The sequence below is a fragment of the Oxyura jamaicensis genome, chromosome 1, assembly GCF_011077185.1.
Source record: "Oxyura jamaicensis isolate SHBP4307 breed ruddy duck chromosome 1, BPBGC_Ojam_1.0, whole genome shotgun sequence".
NCBI lineage: Eukaryota > Metazoa > Chordata > Aves > Anseriformes > Anatidae > Oxyura > Oxyura jamaicensis.
The window spans coordinates 188,377,407-188,395,659 of NC_048893.1; the positions used below are offsets into that span (position 1 = coordinate 188,377,407).

General features: G+C 44.8%; 1 protein-coding gene across 3 annotated transcripts; it reads left to right on the forward strand.

Moving 5' to 3' along the window:
• The first annotated feature begins 5,133 nt into the window (after window positions 1–5,133).
• On the forward strand, window positions 5,134–17,431 carry LOC118160318 (vitelline membrane outer layer protein 1-like). 3 transcript variants are annotated; one of them, XM_035314919.1, is made up of 4 exons: window positions 5,134–5,304; window positions 14,300–14,500; window positions 15,101–15,195; window positions 15,912–17,431. In XM_035314919.1, exons 1-4 carry the CDS (start codon window positions 5,296–5,298, stop codon window positions 16,195–16,197), a joined length of 591 nt encoding a protein of 196 aa, XP_035170810.1. In that variant the 5' UTR covers window positions 5,134–5,295; the 3' UTR covers window positions 16,198–17,431. The 3 variants fall into 3 exon arrangements, with proteins under 3 accessions (XP_035170810.1, XP_035170809.1, XP_035170811.1); XM_035314918.1 differs by lacking the exon at window positions 5,134–5,304 and adding an exon at window positions 7,343–7,478 and having other exon boundaries at window positions 14,314–14,500; XM_035314920.1 differs by lacking the exon at window positions 5,134–5,304 and adding an exon at window positions 7,396–7,478.
• Window positions 17,432–18,253: the final 822 nt, after the last annotated feature.

Sequence of the window (18,253 nt, forward strand, 5' to 3'; positions counted from 1 at the left end):
AAATAGGTCCTTCTCTGACCAAGTAAGGGGCAGCCAGAGAGCTTTTCTCTTCTCAGGGGAGTGATGACTGCTTCCTATTGACCCTCAGTATCACCAGTATCCCCTGCTGTGGTTCTCCCGGGCTCCCTGACAAGCCGTGTCCCAGGCACTGCAGGCACCGACCCCTTCCATCTTTCAGGTCCTCACTAGGACAGGCTGGCTTATGGGGATGGGAGCTTGGCCCCGCTGTGTTGCATCCTAGTGGCATATGAACAGGCGTTTTTGACTTGCTACTGGTTAGGAGCTCCAAGATGCTATCCACAGATCCACAGATGACATGCATTATATGTTATTTTTTGTACTTGGATGTGAGAAAGGTAATAATTTGAGTTTAGCTTTGTTACCTCATATCGCTTGCCTTGTCTTGTTTCTTAATAGGCTTTTATATTCTGTTCTTGTCATCACTTGCTGTGACCAAATCCAATTTCCACAGAAAAGCTTTGTGAAGAATGAAACAAGTTGGCTTCTGGAGATAGAGTCATTAACAGGGAAGCATCAGGCCAGGTTGTTATTAATGGTTGTCTGTAAAATAAATCATAGGCTTATTGACTTTGCAGACCACAACAGACTGGAAGAGGACTCAGTGCTTTGGAGGACACAGCCTGATCTTGTCAAACTGGAGAAATTGTCTAGGGACAGCAGCTCTGCAGGGACAAGTGTGAGCTCCCCCCCCTACACATAAATAAGCAGCTGCATGAGAGAAAATGCCTGCCTTAGCATCGCTCTGTGGAGGAGGATCTGAGGGTCACAATGGATCAAAGACTAAGCACGAGTCAGCAGTGGGAGGTCATCTCCATGGCAAGATATATGAACCAAATTACAGTCTGAAAGACAAATGCAGTGACTTCTGTTTTCAAGGCCTGCGAATCCTCTGCATGGATGCCCTGTTCAGCTCTGAACTTCCAGAAGGATGTGGCCCAGTTGGACGGAGTTCAATGGAAAGCAACACAAATTGTCAGAGGTCTGGAAAGCATGACCTATGAGGAACGAGCATGAGAGCTGGGACCACATAACTGAGAGGTGGGAGATCTGGGCAAAGGGAGCCACGGCAAGAGCAGTTCAGCTGGTGGTCTGCAGATTTTATCTGCACTTGGGGTGGATGGAGGCCCTGATGGGAACAACACGAGGGAACAGACTTGTTAGGAGCAGTGCAGTTATCATGGCAGACCCTATCTATTGCCAGTTCTCCCCACCCAGGACTCTGGGACACAAGGTGGCTCTGTAGCAGGAGGATTTTTGCTGAAGTGTGGCTTTCTGGCGAGCAATGGATGGACTGAAGTGGGAGGGAGGTGCCACTTCTCCCCCTTAGCCACCCACCATCGTGTCAGGCTCCTCATAAGCTCGCTGTGGGGACAGCTTTCCTGGGGTCTCGCCTGCCTTCTTGCTGTGGCCCCAACACTGCTGCACCTGGGGAGACCAAAGCCTCAGGTGCCACAAGGAGGGGAGGTGAAATTGGAGGTGATGAGCATTTGTGGGAGCTTTCCACCAACCAGCACATGGGTGAAGGCTGCTGCCAAAAGCATCATTACAAAGTGATTATCGCCTTTGTTATTTTCATGGTAAAATTAGGAAAAAAACTGAGAATATGAGAAAAAGCTGTTGGACAGCTGGGATCTAACTGTTTACCCAAACCATTGATGGAGAATGTTGGTAACCAAGATTGCATATCATTACAGCATGTGCTGTATTTATTAGATTAAGTATATTTTTAAAATAGCCATTAGATTACCTATTATTGCATGGGGTATGATTTACTCTGATCCTAAGCCTGACTGAATTTCCCAGCTCCTGTACCACTGGCCAGAAGAGTGGAAGTACTAAATAATGTCAAAGCTTTCTTAATACAAGCTGGACTAGCATTGCAGACAGGAAACCATTGGACATCAAATTCCTGCTGCCTGGGGAGTCCTTTTCCTGACCAGTAATGTGATCCTAGCAAAGGGTAAATATCCCCCAAGCAGCAGTGGAGAAAACAAACACAGACATAAATCCTGCCTCGCAGTGCCATGCAAGAAATAGCACACAGGCAATTTTGTAGGGATACTTGGCACTTCCCACCAGCTATAGCATTGTTTGCTGAGCTGAGCGAGCCTGTGTGGGCCTGCCTGCGGGCTGGCACAGGCCGGGGTTGGGTTGGGATTGGGAATCATGCACTCAGACTGGCAGCCAGCTCTTTTCTAAAGTAGGGGTGGGAGATAAAAGGACATTTTGGGGTCAAACAGGGGAAAAAGACAGTAGAAATAGTGCTTTCCTTGCGTTGAGTTTCTCTGCCAAGAGCTGCAATGATTATTTAAGAAACTGACTTGCTTGTGCATGATAAAAAACATTCACTTCTGAGCAATTTTTGTGAAAAGTCTCCCCACTTTGGGTCCCAGGTGGTGCAGCAGTGAAAACCTGATGCAGGAGCAGGGGCAGCAAGTTTCTGACACATTGGCAGCAGCCGGCAGCATCTGGCCAGCTCATCACCAATGCTGTCCTCTGTGGAGGTATTTTCTAGTTAGGATGGTGTGAGGTAAGTGCCAAGTAATAACGAGCCTCCTGGAAAACCCTGCTGCCTCCATCTGCAAGAGATTACTTGTACATTTTGGGAGGCTTGTTACAGACCCAGAGAGCTAATGGGGGAAAGCTGCTTCACATCTCGCAGGGCAGAACAAGGGGTCTGATAGGCCTTTGGCCATTGCAGGATAGTTGGCCACCCACAGCTACCTGCGCAGAAACTAGTTGTAGGACGTAAAAAAGGCAGGAGTAAAATAAGCCATTATCAAGAGCCATGAGGAGTGAAAAGGCTGTGGTTCCAACCTACCTGCCTGGTCCTGGAAACCAAAGGGAGCACTGTGGTTACTGCAGAGTGGGGTGGCTGGATGGTGTCTGTTCCTGGGGTAAGGTCTTTCTGCCTTCATGGCCTCCACCTACCCCACCTCCTCTGGCAGCAACTGGAGAACTGCTCTGCCCCAGGCCTGTCCCACCCTGGGACAACACATTCATTTCTTGAAAAAGTACAAGAACTAGGGATTATTATCAACAACTATAATAAACTCAAGGCTTATTATTGCAGCCTGCCTAGGAAGGATGCATCCAACACGTGGGGTAAGATTTCCAGAGCCAAGCTGTTTGATGTCTCAGAACAAACACCACAGCATTTGAAGCCTGGCTGCAGCCATGCTTGTCTTGTCTTTCTTTCCCATTTTTCCTTCTTTTTCCTATTCCTGACATGTTTAAAGATGGCATTTTTGGGGGACAGATATTTGAATTCTGTGTTATCTCCAAGTGAAGCTGAATGCCATGAAACAAGTGTATTTTTATATATGCCACACAGGGTATGCTATGCTTATCCCTGAAGGCTCAGACTTTCCTCTGCCATCCCACGGGGAGCTGCCCTGTGGCCATCCTGAGCTGGTCTCAGCCAGTTATTACTCACCTCATGGGTGAGGTGCTCTGAGGCTCTGCGGAGCCTCTTCAGCCACTGTCTTCCCTGAGGTCTGTCTGATTCCAGGAGCACTGACAGCTCTGTAGTGGCAGACATGCTCTGCCTGCTGCGAAAACATTCTCCTCCATGGATAAATCCTGGTGCTGTGCACAAATTGTCTCAGGCAGCAGGTGAAAACAGAGAGGAGAGGCAGCACTTACACCAGAGGTAACTGCACCAGGTACATTTTCCAATTTTTCTCTCTCTGGCACTCCTATAGCACCCTCCCCAAGCACTTTCCCTGTCTGAAGGACTTCAAACTGAAGATGACTCACCACATGGTTTCAATAAAGATCCACAAAGCAGTCTGCTTCCTGCATATTTCCTTCTCACCCAGGCTATAAACCTGAGGTCCTGGATCTCTCACGGTGGCCTTACCCCCTTACAGCAGCTCATTGTCCCCGGGCTCCAGCAGTACATTAATTGCTTGCAGCAACAGAGAAATCACAACAGCTCCAAGCAGTATGGGAGGGGAGAGCCCACACTCGATTTTCATTAATTTATGCATTACAGCTTCCCTTTGTCTGAGGAGCTTTTCACTAATAGATCCCTCATTGGCAGGAGCCAAGGTCTAATTACATGATAAAATTGTGCAGATGCGGCCATAGAAAAGACTCTCACTGATAATAGAGTATTTTTCCACTGTGGCTTGTCCCAGTCTGGGGAGAAAAACAAACTGTATTCCTTCTTTTGGTTTGCATATCTGCACCTCATGTAGCCATAAGGTTAAGATGAAGACCTCAGCCTCACTGGTGAAGCTATTATGGCCAAGCCATTTGGTCGAGAAACTCAAGGGCTTTGTTCTTCTCTGTCTTGCCATGGGTGAAGAAGGGACAAAAAGAGAAAAGCACTGAAGAAATTCCCCAAAGTGCGTGCTACTCAACTGAAGTGTGCAGATACCATTTGTAATGTTAGAAGAACCTCAAAGACCAGGTGCAATCCTACTCCAGGGAGCAGGGTACATAGTAAAGATGGAGAGAATAGAGCATTTGAGGAATGACAGCTGGGGCATTCGTGTGGGAAGTTAAGAGTGTTCATGTCTTCCTGGATAGGGTTGCCCTATTTTTTTGTAAGGGATTTTCTGGAGAAATATCCATAATTTTCTAATAAATGGATCAAAAAAAAAAAAAATCCACATTCCAGCTGCATAAAATTACTGAAATACTGGACATGCAGGGGGATATCCTGGTATGAGATAGTTTTTGGCATAAGATCTCAGAAGCCGTGACTTGCTGGTGTTGCTATAGATGGTGATACCCGTGGAAAATCTTGCCTTGGATTTTCAGATGGGGTTAATGACATGTGGGTAGCTGGAAGAAGACACTGCTGGAGGGGAAGAAGCCTTTTACCTTCTGTGTAAATCCATTGATAAGCGGTAGTGGTGATTCCCCTGGCTGCCCCAAGAACCTCCCCATTAGGTACATGGAGGACAAGAAAAGAGTGCTCTCGAGCAGCAGGGGCTAAAAGGAGATCCCTTCTCTGCCACTGGGCAAACCTGGGACTTTGTGTTGAGCAACAGGAGAAGCAGGAAGGAGGACTCTAGGACCAGGTGGTCCACTGAGTTTAAGGGCAAGAGAAAGGTGGGGAGGAATGTCTGCCATTAGCAGCCTCCAGACCCTAACCGTTTGTGCTGAAATTTTCCATTTGCAGTTGCAGTGCCTGATTCAATGCAAAAGTTTCTCCAGAAAGTTTTCTGGAGGGGTGGTAATGAGGCTTGAGGGAGATGAACACAGGAAAGTTCATACTAAAAATGGCAACTTACTTCTCCTACAACAGCAATCCCCGCTCAGATGATGGAGGTCAATACAGTGCATTTGCAAATTTCAATTCTACTGATGCCACTGATTATTGCTTGAGGGGTTTAGCTGCTTCTTAAAATTACTTAGAAAATTACACTCTAAGAGGTAGAAAGGAAACTCAAGAACTAGTATACTATGAGTAATCAATTATTCATTTAATTCAGTGTTTTGATGTGATTAATTTAATATTGAAGACAAAGAAGACTTGGCAGAGTGATGCAGGAAGATATTTTTGAAGGGACCAAGGATGGTAAGGCTGGGACACAACGACCCAGTGCAAAAGGGTCTGGTACACTGGAGTTTTAGCTGAGTGCCAAAAAAAAGGAGGAAGCACAGAATGGCAAATAGATGAGAAAGTGACATTTTCCACTGCCCTTGGTTGTTCTGTGTTCTCTAAACCAAGGCATTCACTTCCCCGCGGCCCCCGGCCCCCGAAATAAGAAACCAAGCAAGAATCCAAAACAGTAGCTGATGGGCCAGGTGTGTTTGCTCAGGCAGGGTCACGCAGTGGCAGCTGAGGACACCCAGACCTGCTCTTGGCTGCAGCCTGCATGAACCTAAAGGAGTGAAGAGAGACTATGAGAAAGGGCTGGGACATAGAGGTGATGCCATAGAAAGGAAAAAGGTGTCTGCTTTCTTCTCTCTCCCTGCTGTTCCCCAGACCTTTTCACCATCATCTATATGGCAGCTCCTGCATGGTGGCAGGGACCCACAGACCAGCATGCAGGCACTCCCCCGTCTCCCCCTTGTCCTTGCACTGAACAGGAGGGTCTCCCCCATGTCCAACGAGGGGTGGGCTGTGGGGGAATAAATGGAGACAGCACCATCAAAGTTTCAAGGATATATGAAGAGCAGGATGACTGGCAAGTGCACACAGGCAGACTGTTTCAGATTAGAGCAGTGAGATAACTAGGCAGAGATTGGCACCCCAACAAGGAGTCTTTCCTGAGAAGAAACTCTTGGGGATTACTGAAAATCTGCATGTGGCAGCAAATGGGAAGAGTTAAGTGGTCTTCCTGTAGAGCTGCCGAAGGAGACCTGCTGTGGGCAAGTCCCTGTTTAAATCAACAGTTCACCATTAATGATTCCTCGACAGCTAGAGGATTAGATTTTGGAGGGGGAACTAAACAATCTTGCATTTGCTAGAGCATTTAATCCTTTACAAAACATGCATATAACTTTAAAAAAGCATACAAAGACAAGATGTCAGGCACATGCACCTAACCCCTCTGTGACAGAATCTCAGGGCAGGTGATTTTCAGTCATATCTAAATGGAAATTTTAACTCTTTTCAGAGACTGGCAGTCCCCATCGGTGTGGGATACCCCACTGCTCGCAGTGACTCCAGAGCAGAGGGGATTTGGAAGCTTGTGCCTGTAGGCTTCATCCAGGAGGAGAGTGATATAAACCACCACTGGGTGAGTGCAACCTGTAGTAGGTAGGGATGTGGGTATGTGGCTTCTTAAAAAATAAAAATAAATTTTAAAAATCATCTGAGACTTACAGAAGCAGTAGAGGAGTCAGGAGGCTGTGGAGGAGGGGAAGAACAGGTGTCCTGACCAGGTTGCCTAATGATTTTCATTGTAGTTTTGCCAAATCATAAAGGCTTGTGGTGAAACTTCTTGTGTTGTATTCTTTTCTGTAGAATTTCAGGCTCAGATGTTTCTGAAAAGGAAGCTAGGGAAAAATACATAATTTTGTTTTGTTTTAAGAAGTCAACATTTCAATGACACGTAGTGCTGGCTCAGTGCAAAGTTTGACAGACTATCCATCATCTGTATTCCCTCTCCACATCTCACCTTCACCTTCCCTAATTAGTGTGAACATTAAATGTAAGCAAAAAAAAAAAAAATAAATGCATTTTGCACTCATTCAAGTGAGTCTCAGCAGCAACTGCACTAAATGGACTCGTTATTCCATCCCAACAGGTATACTTCAACCCTGAGCTGAGAAGGGTTATGGCTACAGCAGCAGCAGCTGTGGCCCCATGCTCACCCTCGCCTGCCTTGGTGCTGGGCAGGAAGCAGAGGTGCAGCCCTCCCTTTTCCCGAGGCACTACCTGGGTTGTACACAGAGCCAGAAGTTCCCAAATCAAACACAGCAGAACCAGAAACCAGATATGGAGAGAGGAAAAAATAGGCAGAAATGTTCTGGCACTGGAAGTTGCTGTTGAGGTAAGGTAAAGATGTGATGGGTTGCTGATGAGGTGGGGGGTGAGGTGGTTTTCCTAAGATCCAAGTTTTCTTGATGTACAATATGTCTTTCACAGCACTTCTTCTTCCCTCCCTAGTAATCCTCCCAGGGGCTGGCTGCAAATGAGCGCCCCTGATTAGGAGACTTTTGGGAGAGAAGCTTCCTCCTGTGGCCAAAAACTTTGCTCCTACTGTGCCAGCTGATGTCACCTTCTCCAGGTGGGCTTGCACATGGCTAGGAGAGGAGGTGGGAGAGGGTCCTGTGGCTGCCAGAGCTCTGCAGCCAGGTGAAATGGCCCCCACATCTTCTCCCTGTAGCTGTGCAGGCCTCCCCTTGATTCTCTCCATGTTAATGGTCAGCACCTAGGTGCGAGGTGCCACCCATACTCACTGTGACCCCTTTGGGACTTTCCTACTGCCTGCAGCTTCTCTCTTCCTGTCCATTCTAAGGCTTTGGACAAAGGACAAAGCAGGACTTGTTAGTTCAGAGCCTTCCACATTGTGTGAGACAAGAAAACCCTCAAGAAAAGCTGTGAGATCCAGGCCTCTGTGGTTCTCATTGTTTGGTGACAAGAACTGAAGCAGTGTCAGGATCAGAGCTGCCTCACAACTCAGTGGCCTGCTAATTGAAGGGCTGAGCTTTTAAGGTGTTGCAGGCTATCTGCAGTACAGCAAAGCCCTTTAGCACGTGGTGAACTTTAAGGATGTAAATGAAATCCAGAAGATTAATCCTGTGCTTAAAAGCTTTGCTGGATCAATATACCTTGCAGTATCAATTCCAGAGGTGTGTGGCTAACTACAGATGGCAGGTTCTGTTTCACAGTAAATTCTCTGGACCAGCATGATGGCCTGTGAAGAGCTCTTGGGAGAGAGAAGACTTTGGCTTGAGCTGTCCGATTAGTGCACATGCTCAGGCTGCAGCAGCCAGTGGTAATTCCCCATGGTATGTGGTGACCATCAAGTACTTCTGCTGTGCTTCAGGGAGGAAAGGGAATGTAATTCCACATATATGTTTCCTGTAAAAAGATGGGCTTTCTCCTGTGAATCTTCATCCTAAAGTGATGGGTTCAAAACACTTTGTCAACACCTGTGGTACAGTGGAGACTGTCCCATTGCCTGATTCTGGGCAGAGTGCAATCTCCAATTTTTTGAGCATGCAGCTCAGAGTAGTGACTAAAGTATTTTCAGTCAACACCTGAGCCAACTTAGGTGACACAAGTATTTGCTATAAGTAAACGTCTTCACAAATATTAAACACTTTTAGACATCTAGATGTTGAGGACATGTCCTCTTCCTTCTTTTCATTCTCCTCTTCAGGATCTGCTAATAAAGTCCCTTTTTAAAAATGAAGATATGCTTTGAATGATCTGGTATTTATCAAAATAATCTAAAAATATTCCACTTTCTTTTCAGGGCTTGGTACATAGTTTCTTTCTTCCCTTTCCTTCCTCCCTCCCTTACCCTGAGCAGACCTCAGCCTGCTCTGTTTGGCCTGGTGTAACCGAGCTAGCGCACACAGCCACCCAGCCACAGCACGTGCTGCCTTTTTCCATGGGGCAGATAAAGGGCTAGGAAAGGAACTGGGGACAATGGCTGATGTCCAACAGTTGTAATGTGGGGAAGGTGAAGTCAGTGACATGCAGTTGCCTGCTCCCAGCTCTCTGTTTCACTGTGGCTGCAGGGACACTGGGATTAAAGTGCTCGGGGATTATTTCCTTGCTGACAGTGCTGTTAGCACCAGACAGTTTTCCATGGCCAAGCAGTGAGGGCCAGCTTGCCTCCTGATCAACCTGTGTCTCAATGTAGAATATTCTGTAGCTGGTGGCAGCCTGTCCCCACCAAGGGAACCACTGGGCTTACTGGAGAAGAAAGCATGCAGGGTGCATGCAGTGCACGCAGTCAGGGGAGCAGGACCCTGACACGGAGCATCCCCTGAAAGGAGGAACTTTGGCCACATGAGATGCCACACAGCACTGCTCTTCAGGGGACTGAGCAGCCTTGTGGCTGAGGTTCTGGCCAACCCTGAGAACTATTCCCAATCACAGATGCGTTTTCAGAATAAGTTGCTGGAGTTTTCTTATGTGAAATGATCTTTAGCTGAGGAGGTAGTGATAGATCTGCAGTGGGTGTAAATTGATGTTTGGTCTCTGGCTGTCAGTAAAGCTGCACTACAGGAGGGTCTGGCTCTTTTATTTTTGTTAATTAGCAATTTGAATCAATGGTAAAAAATGTCAAAAGACTAATCCAATTGTAGAAACATATATTGAGCCATGTTCCATGGGAGACTCTTCTGAGTCTGGAATCATTCAATATTTTTATTAATGACTTGCATGGTAGAATAGAGAGTTTGCTTATTAAATTTGATTAAATTTAATTTATTAAATTTATAGATGGCACCAACCTGGGAGATGCTGACTCCACTAAAAGATGGGGATAGAATTCAAAACAAGCACGGGTACAAAGTATTACACTGATATGAGAGCAGCCACCTTCAGAGAGAGAATGACTGGTGAGACAGCATTTCTACAGGGCACGAAATGCTGATTCCACCCTTGCTGTCTAACCAGGCATTTTACCTAAGCAGCCAAGTAGAAAGTTTCCTCCTTTCCACTACCATGCAGCAATGGCAAGGTCTAAGAAAATGTTGTTCAAAATTGGTATTACCATCTGGGTAGAGTACAGAAGAGATCAGCTAAACTGATGAGAGTCTGAAAAATTATGAGAAAAGACAATGTATGTGGGATAACTGAAGAAATTGAGCCTTAGTCTAGGGAAGAGATGACAGTGGGAAACACAGAGTATGTCTCAAACAGCAACATCAAAATAACCTTGTGCACTTGCAGCTGAATAAATAAGTCACCACTGGGAATGATTAGCTCATCCACTTCAAGTCTTTTGCTTCTCCATTGTACCCTCATCTGTACTTTCTTCCCACATTTCTGTTCCAGTGTTTCTGCTGTGACAGATATGCTTTGCCATGAACAAATCTAGGCCCAAAAGTCTAGGTTTGCTAGATTTCTTCATTCATTTGATGATGGATTGTACAACCCTTCGTATTATCACAGGCCTGGGCTGTCTACTTGCTGTCTTGTTACAACTGCTAGTAATATGTGCACTCACTGAGAGCTGGCTGAAGGGTTAGGAAGGAAGAAATCAAAACTGGATAACACCTCAACTCAAATGAGTTGTAAGAACTGGAAGGATTATGAGGGGAGATGGGAGGGAGACTGATTCTGATTCTGGCCCTGAACACAGCCTTGAGGAAAAGGAGTGGATGTCTCAGTGCAAAGAGTGTAAGCAACCATGAGATATGAGCAAAACAATTTATTGGTTACTGGCCATGGTCTCTGCTTTCTATCTGCAGAACGGCTTTCTTTCGAGATCTCAATGACAAGTGGACCCTTTTTTTGTTTTCATTCCTTGTGTGGGCATGACAGACAGCAAGTAAAACTGAAATTAATCTAGTATGAAGGAAAAGGGCAAGGAGCCTCTAAACAGGAAACAAACAAACAAACAAAAAAACACTGTAGTCCTAAATTTCAGCTGACATAAGAACTGTTCCAACAGTAAGGACAGCTGAGCACTATATTGTCTTGTTTAAGGGATCTGATGTGTTTATCATTGGAAGTTTTAAGCACAGGTTGAACAAACATCCTTCACTCTTCAGGAACACTTAGGTGTGGACTGGTCCTGCCCTAGGTCTGCAGGCATGGACTACATGCCTTGTTACATTTCTTCAGGTTCTCTTGTCTTTCAGGTTCATTAATGGAGTTGATTGCTCTGTGGCACCTTCTGCCAAAAATAAGAGGCAGTAATGATGTGCTGGTTCTCAAACAGGAATTGAGAATCAAAAGAAACTGAGGGCATCCACTATGTAAAAATTACGTATTCTTTTGAACGTCTTAAAATGATATTAGTTATTATAAATCAAAGTTACAGTGAGGAAATAAAGGATAAGGGTATATGAACAAGACAAGTGTAATTCATATATGAAGGAAAGTTAGTTCTACTGATAATATAGAAATAAGAAATGTGAGAAACTGTAAAGATTCTAATTTCTGTGTTAAAAAGTACTAATGGGTGCTCAGCCTAGTAAATTGGATAACTGAATTGTCTAAGTTTCTGAGGAAAATTTATTTATGAAAGCTGGGGGCCATGGACAGATGGGAAACTGCCTGAAACAAGTTCACAAGAGGAGCACCACCTCAGAGTGAAGTTCTTTGTTATATCCCATTACTGATGCAAAACTATCAACTCCTACATCTGAGAAATAGCTATATTTAGCCTGTTGTTCACTGTAAAGCTTTATGTGCTCTTATGTCTAGAAGATCCTCTCTTGTCTCATTTTTGAAGTCTCTTGCTTGCATTTTTTCCTGCTATTTTTTTTTAGTGTTCTCTTAAACATTTGCATACACTAGTTCAGCACTACTCTTTTTAGCCTACTAAAGCCTAAAACCAGACTGAGGTTATAAGACCTTTTTTTTTGACCTTTTATTTTTATTTTTATTTATTTTTTAATTCCACAGTTCCACAGACAGGAAGGAATTACTTGCTTGCATCTGACTGGCTGATTTGAGTTATGGACACCAGTGTGCATTGCTCATCATTTGTTTCTCTCTCTTAGCAAACCACCATGGCAGGCCCCACCCTGCTCCTGGAAACTTCTAGTGTGAGCTGGATCTTGCAAAAAAGGTAGCAAATGTGCCCAAGATAAGGAGTAACATGCATGGCTGAGAGTTATGATGCAATGCTCATTTCTACTTCTAAGTCATGCTGCTAAAAGAATCCTCCAACTTTTTCTAGGTGAGTATATTTAATCTTTTACAGGGAATTCTACCAAGGACATAGTAGAGGATGTGATAGAAACAGAATTTCCCTGCCTGACAGAGAAGTAAGATTAATGGCTGGGTTTTAAAAATGTATAGTTTTAGAGAATTAAAAATCAGAAAGGAATCAATCACTTCACACATGGTGCCCCAGGTTACAGGGTGGTTTCATTGGCCATGAATGGGGAAAATAATACTTCCCAAGCCCCAGAGTGACAGTGCTAGTCCAGGGCTTGAGCTTTCTTAGGGGCCTCTGAGGTATGTGTAACAGTCATTTCTGATGGCTCCCCATTCACACCATGGGCTTCTGGTGCCCTGGGACCCTTTCTTCTGTTTCTGGCAAGAAACAAGCATCTCCTGATGGGAGCAGAGTCTGCGAGGGGGTGCTGTGGGTCCTGGCAGGCTGTGGGTCTGCAGCACTGTTGCTGGAGGTAAAGTGGCCGTGGGACATGGTTTGGGGCAAGCAAAAGAGAAACAGATGTGGGGATCTTGCTTTTTCTTTGTGGTGTTACCACCGGCTCCCAGCTGTTTCTTTCTGAGTCCTCCTGCTCCTTTCTGTTCTTGTGCAGCCAAGAGCAGGTCTGGGTGTCCCTGGCTGCCACTGTGTGACCCTGCCTGAGCAAACACACCTGGCTAGCCAGCCATGGTTGCATGGTCCCTGGGAGGAAAAACACCTGCCCTCTGGGCTTTGATACCCCCCTTGGAGAAGCAAGATGAAAGCCCTGGTTTAAGAAGGAAACCAGGCTGTGCCTTCACCACTTGTAGTGTTTTTTTGGTGCCTTGCACCAGAAGGCTTGTCTAGATTCCCATCATCTCTGTGTAGATATTGTCATCTACGCAGAAGCATGGACAAGCAGAACGAGGGTAAGGACTGAAGGCTGGGAAAGGCAACATCACCTCTAAATGGGACAGGAACAGAGGGAGCAGAACAGAGCAGAGATTGAAGGAGAAGTCTAGAAGAGTGAAAATCTTTGTTTTCTAATAATTCAAGGTTTGGTACCCTATCCTTCTGTAAAATCCTGAGCCTCAGGATACATTCCTCAAAATCTATTCTCCTCTTTGCCTCTTGAACAGAGAAGCAGCTCCTGCCAAGCCTGGCTGAGGGCCCCAGAGAGCACTGGTTATCGATGTGTGAAGAGAGCCTTTCAACACCAGGGCTTCAAATTCACCTCCCCCTGCATTGTGTCATCCTCAAAGACTGTGCTCTCAAGTTCGGTATCACCTTTCTGGAAAAACTGCCTTACACCTCCACTGCTGGTGGCACTTATTTTGTAGTCTCCCTGAGAAGCAATGTGGGCATCCCAGCATGTCTGACTTAAGTTTGTCACAAAGCACTTTTTTATTTTTATTTTTATTTTTTTTTTTTTAAATTGAGATAAAAGTACTAGTGGAAAAAAAATGCATTGAAACCATAAATAACCTACATATATATCTATATAACCTAACATATATATCTAGCTTACCAGGAACCCAGTTCAACAGAGGGTGCTGGGGGACACAGAACGTGAGTTTACTTACACTTTGTTCCAGATCAGGTCCCCTGTGTTACCTCATATAGTTTCTTGCCAGACATCCAGAAATAAACAAAATGGTTATGATAGTTTCACTCAAGAGGTTTCAGTCAAAATGGTTATGACTTGGTTTCATTCAAAAAGGCAAATATCCCTGTGGCCAGCTCTCTACTTAGCCAGCAGTGGGAATCAACACTAAACCTCTGCCAAGCACCACAGGCACAGAAAAGACAATGTAGGACTTGCTATAGCCCATCAGTGATAGAGAGTGCCTCTTCATACACAGCATCTGCTGACTGTCAGACTCTCCATGCTCCCAGGAGAGCTCCTCACCTTCTAGAAGCAGGCCAGTAGTGCTGTACCACTGCCAGGGCAGGAGCTATTGTTCCTACAGTGTTTGTTGATAGACCGATGGGGAAGCCCAGGCTGACTTGGCAGGGTATAAATTCCACTGTCCGTCTACCAGCCCTCCTTCAGCAGATGCAGACTGGAAGAGATGAAGCTCCTCATGCCAGCGACCCTCATCCTAATCTTCTCTTTCTGCACCCTGGGTGCAGTGGCACGTGAATACACCTCTGTCATCACTGTGCCCAATGGAGGCCACTGGGGCAACTGGGGCAGCCGGCAGTTCTGCCGCTACGGTTACGCCAAGGGATTTGCACTGAAGGTAAAACTCTCCCTATTTTCCACCGTCTCACTCCCAAATCTGAGTTTTTAGGAAAATTTATCCTAGAAAATATAGCCACCATAATTAGTCCAGCAAATATATGCATATATATTTATTACTATTATTTTATTCTTTAGGTTTCATATTAGATACAGCAAAAAACAAGCCTACCACCAGGATTGTTTTGTTGTCAAATTAGATAGAGGTGTGCCAACAGATTTGTGGTCTGCATGTGGCTGATGTTGCTGGAGGAAGCCACGTCTGTGCCAAAAATCAGGAGTCAGGGAGAGTGGCAGACTTTCCCAGCATGTCTCCTGGGATGAAGTCTCTGCCTTAATTGTTGGGTCAGAAAGAGTTAAAAAACACAAAGAAAAACATATAGGTACATAACTGTTTCCTGGTGTAACGTGCTTCCTACATGTTTCCCAAGATATTTTATTTTCCTTCATGATTCCAAAGATGTTTTATCTTTTTCAGCACAGAAAGGAGTTGGGACTGTTTAAGACATAAAGGACATAAGGACTGTCCAGATTAGGACTTAAAGGATGTTTCCTGGGCCTTCTCCACCTTGCCTCAGTCCTTGTGTGTCTTCTACTGCAGGTAGAGCCCTCGCAGTTTGGAAATGACGACACAGCTCTGAACGGCATTCGGCTGCGTTGCCAGGATGACTCAGTCATCGAGTCCTTGGTGGGGAAGTAAGTAGCACGGGTTTCTCCCTCGTTTGTCAGCACCAGCTCACAAAGCTTCCACACGCATCACCATTTGCAGGGGTCTCTTCTCTGACTTGCTTTGTCTACACAGAGCTGGAATATAAAGTAAACTGAAACAGGTGGCTGGGATTTTTGTACATCCATTTTTAGGGTGGTTAAATTTGGGTACTTCACATTACTGCCTTCTGTTTGCTCTTGAAATTTCTGCAGAGCGCTATGCACAAGTGAATTGCAGTGCCTGGGCTAGAGTCCCTCTTGGAAATCTGCAGCATGTGGGGCAAATGTGAGGAAAGGGATTTTTAACCATATAAACCTCTTTGGATGAAGTCCTGGCCATGCCGAAGTGAACAGCACTGCACCTCGGGATGGCAGAGAGCATGCTCTCACTGCTGCCTAATGGGTGGTTATGAGACAGGCCAGGGATTTATCACAAAACACACTGTCTTTAGGGTTTCCACCAGAACTGTATCTATCCAATCTGGGATTTTCTGGTATTATTCTGATGAGATACCAATAAAGAGAGAAGTACATCCTTGGAAGAGAGGGAAACAAAGAAGGACAAAGTAAGGGACTACAGACTGCAGCAGGACATAGTGCTGGTAACAGGGAGCCGTTAAGCTCAAGAGCAGCATGGTAAGGAGAAGGGGCACTTCCCAGGGGATTTCAGAGCTCAGACATTCCTTTGTCTGCTTTTTTGGCAGGTGGGGTACCTGGACCAAATTCCAAGGTTGTCCGAGAGGCTACTTGGTCTCCTTTTCACTGAGAACAGAGAAGTCTCAAGGAGGAGGTGATGACACAGCTGCTAACAACATCCGGTTCAGATGCTCAGATACGGCTGTGCTACTAGGTGATGGGCTGTCATGGGGAAGATTTGGCCCATGGAGTAAAAGCTGCAAAATATGTGGTCTCCAGACAAAGGTAGAGCCTCCACAAGGGCTTCAGGATGATACAGCACTCAATAATGTGAAGTTTTTCTGCTGTAAGTGAGCACTTGCCTCATCTTCATCACTGTTCCACTCATCTCACATCCCACATCAAATGAAACATCATCAAAGCTTGGCTCTAACTTTATACTGGGAAATGCCTGTGACTTTTTGACTAAAAATACAATTCATGATCATGGGTTGCCTCCATACCTGCAGGGAATGGGTGAGAGACAGAACCATGAAGGAAGCAGCAAGGAAGGACAAAGGAAGGTCCAGTCCAAGCAGAGAATGAGATGGAGGGGAGAGACTCAGTGACTTAGCTTCTTGTTGATTAGCTTCTTGTACCTTTTTTTCTCTTGTGGCTTAGTTTATGCTTGTGTCTTGCCATACCACCTTAGGTGAAGATTACATGATGCCTTAGATAGTGATGCCTTTTGTAGCTACCACTACTTGAGCAATTACCCAAGTGCTTTGTATTTAATACAATCATCACATCACGTAACCACTAGTGTATCACTGTTAAAACACACAGTCTCTGAAAATTGCTTAGAAGCAAGGAATAGATTTCTCAGCTTCTCTTGCTCTGACTAGTGAGTTTCCTTCAGGTTTGCTCTGCCTGTTTGTCCCTTTGTTTGAAACAACATTTAACATCTTGACATGACAGACAGAGAAGAATGGGTAATAGCTTGGGTCAGCTTGAGGTTTCTGACCAAAGACAAAAAGACCAATGTGAGCTAAACTGGGGAAATGGAAATATGGGTGGGTTCATGAGCAGCATCAAATATTTGTCTTTAATTGCGCCAGGAGCTGTAGACACTTTTTACAAGTATTCTTTTAGCTCATACCTGAGATCCTGCCTTAGGGAATGTGGTTAGAAGGTGTACTTACACTGAGCATTCACATTAGTGTGGTTATAGTGCCAGCTGCGTAGGTTGTAGCTCCCTAAGCCTCTCTTGTTGATGCTTTGGAGTGTGTTCCACTGGCTCATCTAGCTGTTTCTATCCAGTTCACATCCTGTGCCCAGCACATACACAACAGCATTTGTCACTAGCTCTTCACCCAGGCTAAATTTTCTTCCTGTCACATCAAAATACACTCAAATAATAACTGTATTTTCTTTTAAAAGTAGTGGAATATAGCAGATTAAAGAACAGAACAAGGCTAATATTTACTTTGGTTGAAAGAGTTTTGATAACAAAATCAGGGGGCTAGTCTTGAGCAGATCACTGGTCTGCCTAACTCTCTGTACTGTCTCTGGTTGCAGTGCTCCATATCTAATGGCTGTTGCAATAAAAAGTTTCTCTGTCTCATGGAAGTGATGTGCATGAATTTTATTGGTGAAAACAACAGCAATCACAGCACACTCATTGGAGGTTTGTTGTTTGGTAATGTTTTCCATTGCTGGCCTTTGGAGCCTATAGGAATTTTTCATGGTGTTAGTGTCATTTTGCTGCCCAGTTCCCATTTTTGGCAACTCAGGATTTTTCCAAGTCGTGGGTGACAAATGGAGAAGCCAGCCATACAGAATTCAGGCTTGATCAAATCTGCAGCAATGAGACATGTTTCTCTTGGCTCTGTCTGTACTGTACAACGTGTTGGTTCCCATCATCTGCTTCCTGAGGGACTGCTGGAGTAAATGAGTAGATCTCCACTGCCATCATTCAAAGTTACTTCAGCTGAAGCACCTCCCAAAGCCTCAGTGGTACAGCAATAAATCTTTAATGGTTTTCTGGATTTTAATTTCATTAAAAAAAAAAAAAAAAGCCAGCACCTTTCCAGTCTGACTCTCTGGTTCAAATTTGCATAGCTCTGATTTACTTAATCGGAGGATCCAATTTATTTCTTAACCTCTTAAGATGTTTTTTATAACTTGATATTTTCTAGGTGATCCCTTAACTGCTTTCTGTCCTCCACTTGACTGAAGACATTTTAAGCACACAATTCTTTTTTTTAGCTAAATGCTTATTTTGCAAAACCAGTCCAGTCAGCATTTGAAATACATTTGAAATACTAGGGATTCATAGCTTCAAGGCAACATTTTCTAAGTTCTGTCTCCATTTGGGATTTGCTTAAAAAACTTTTATTTGTCATATATTTAGCTCTCTATAAACATTCAA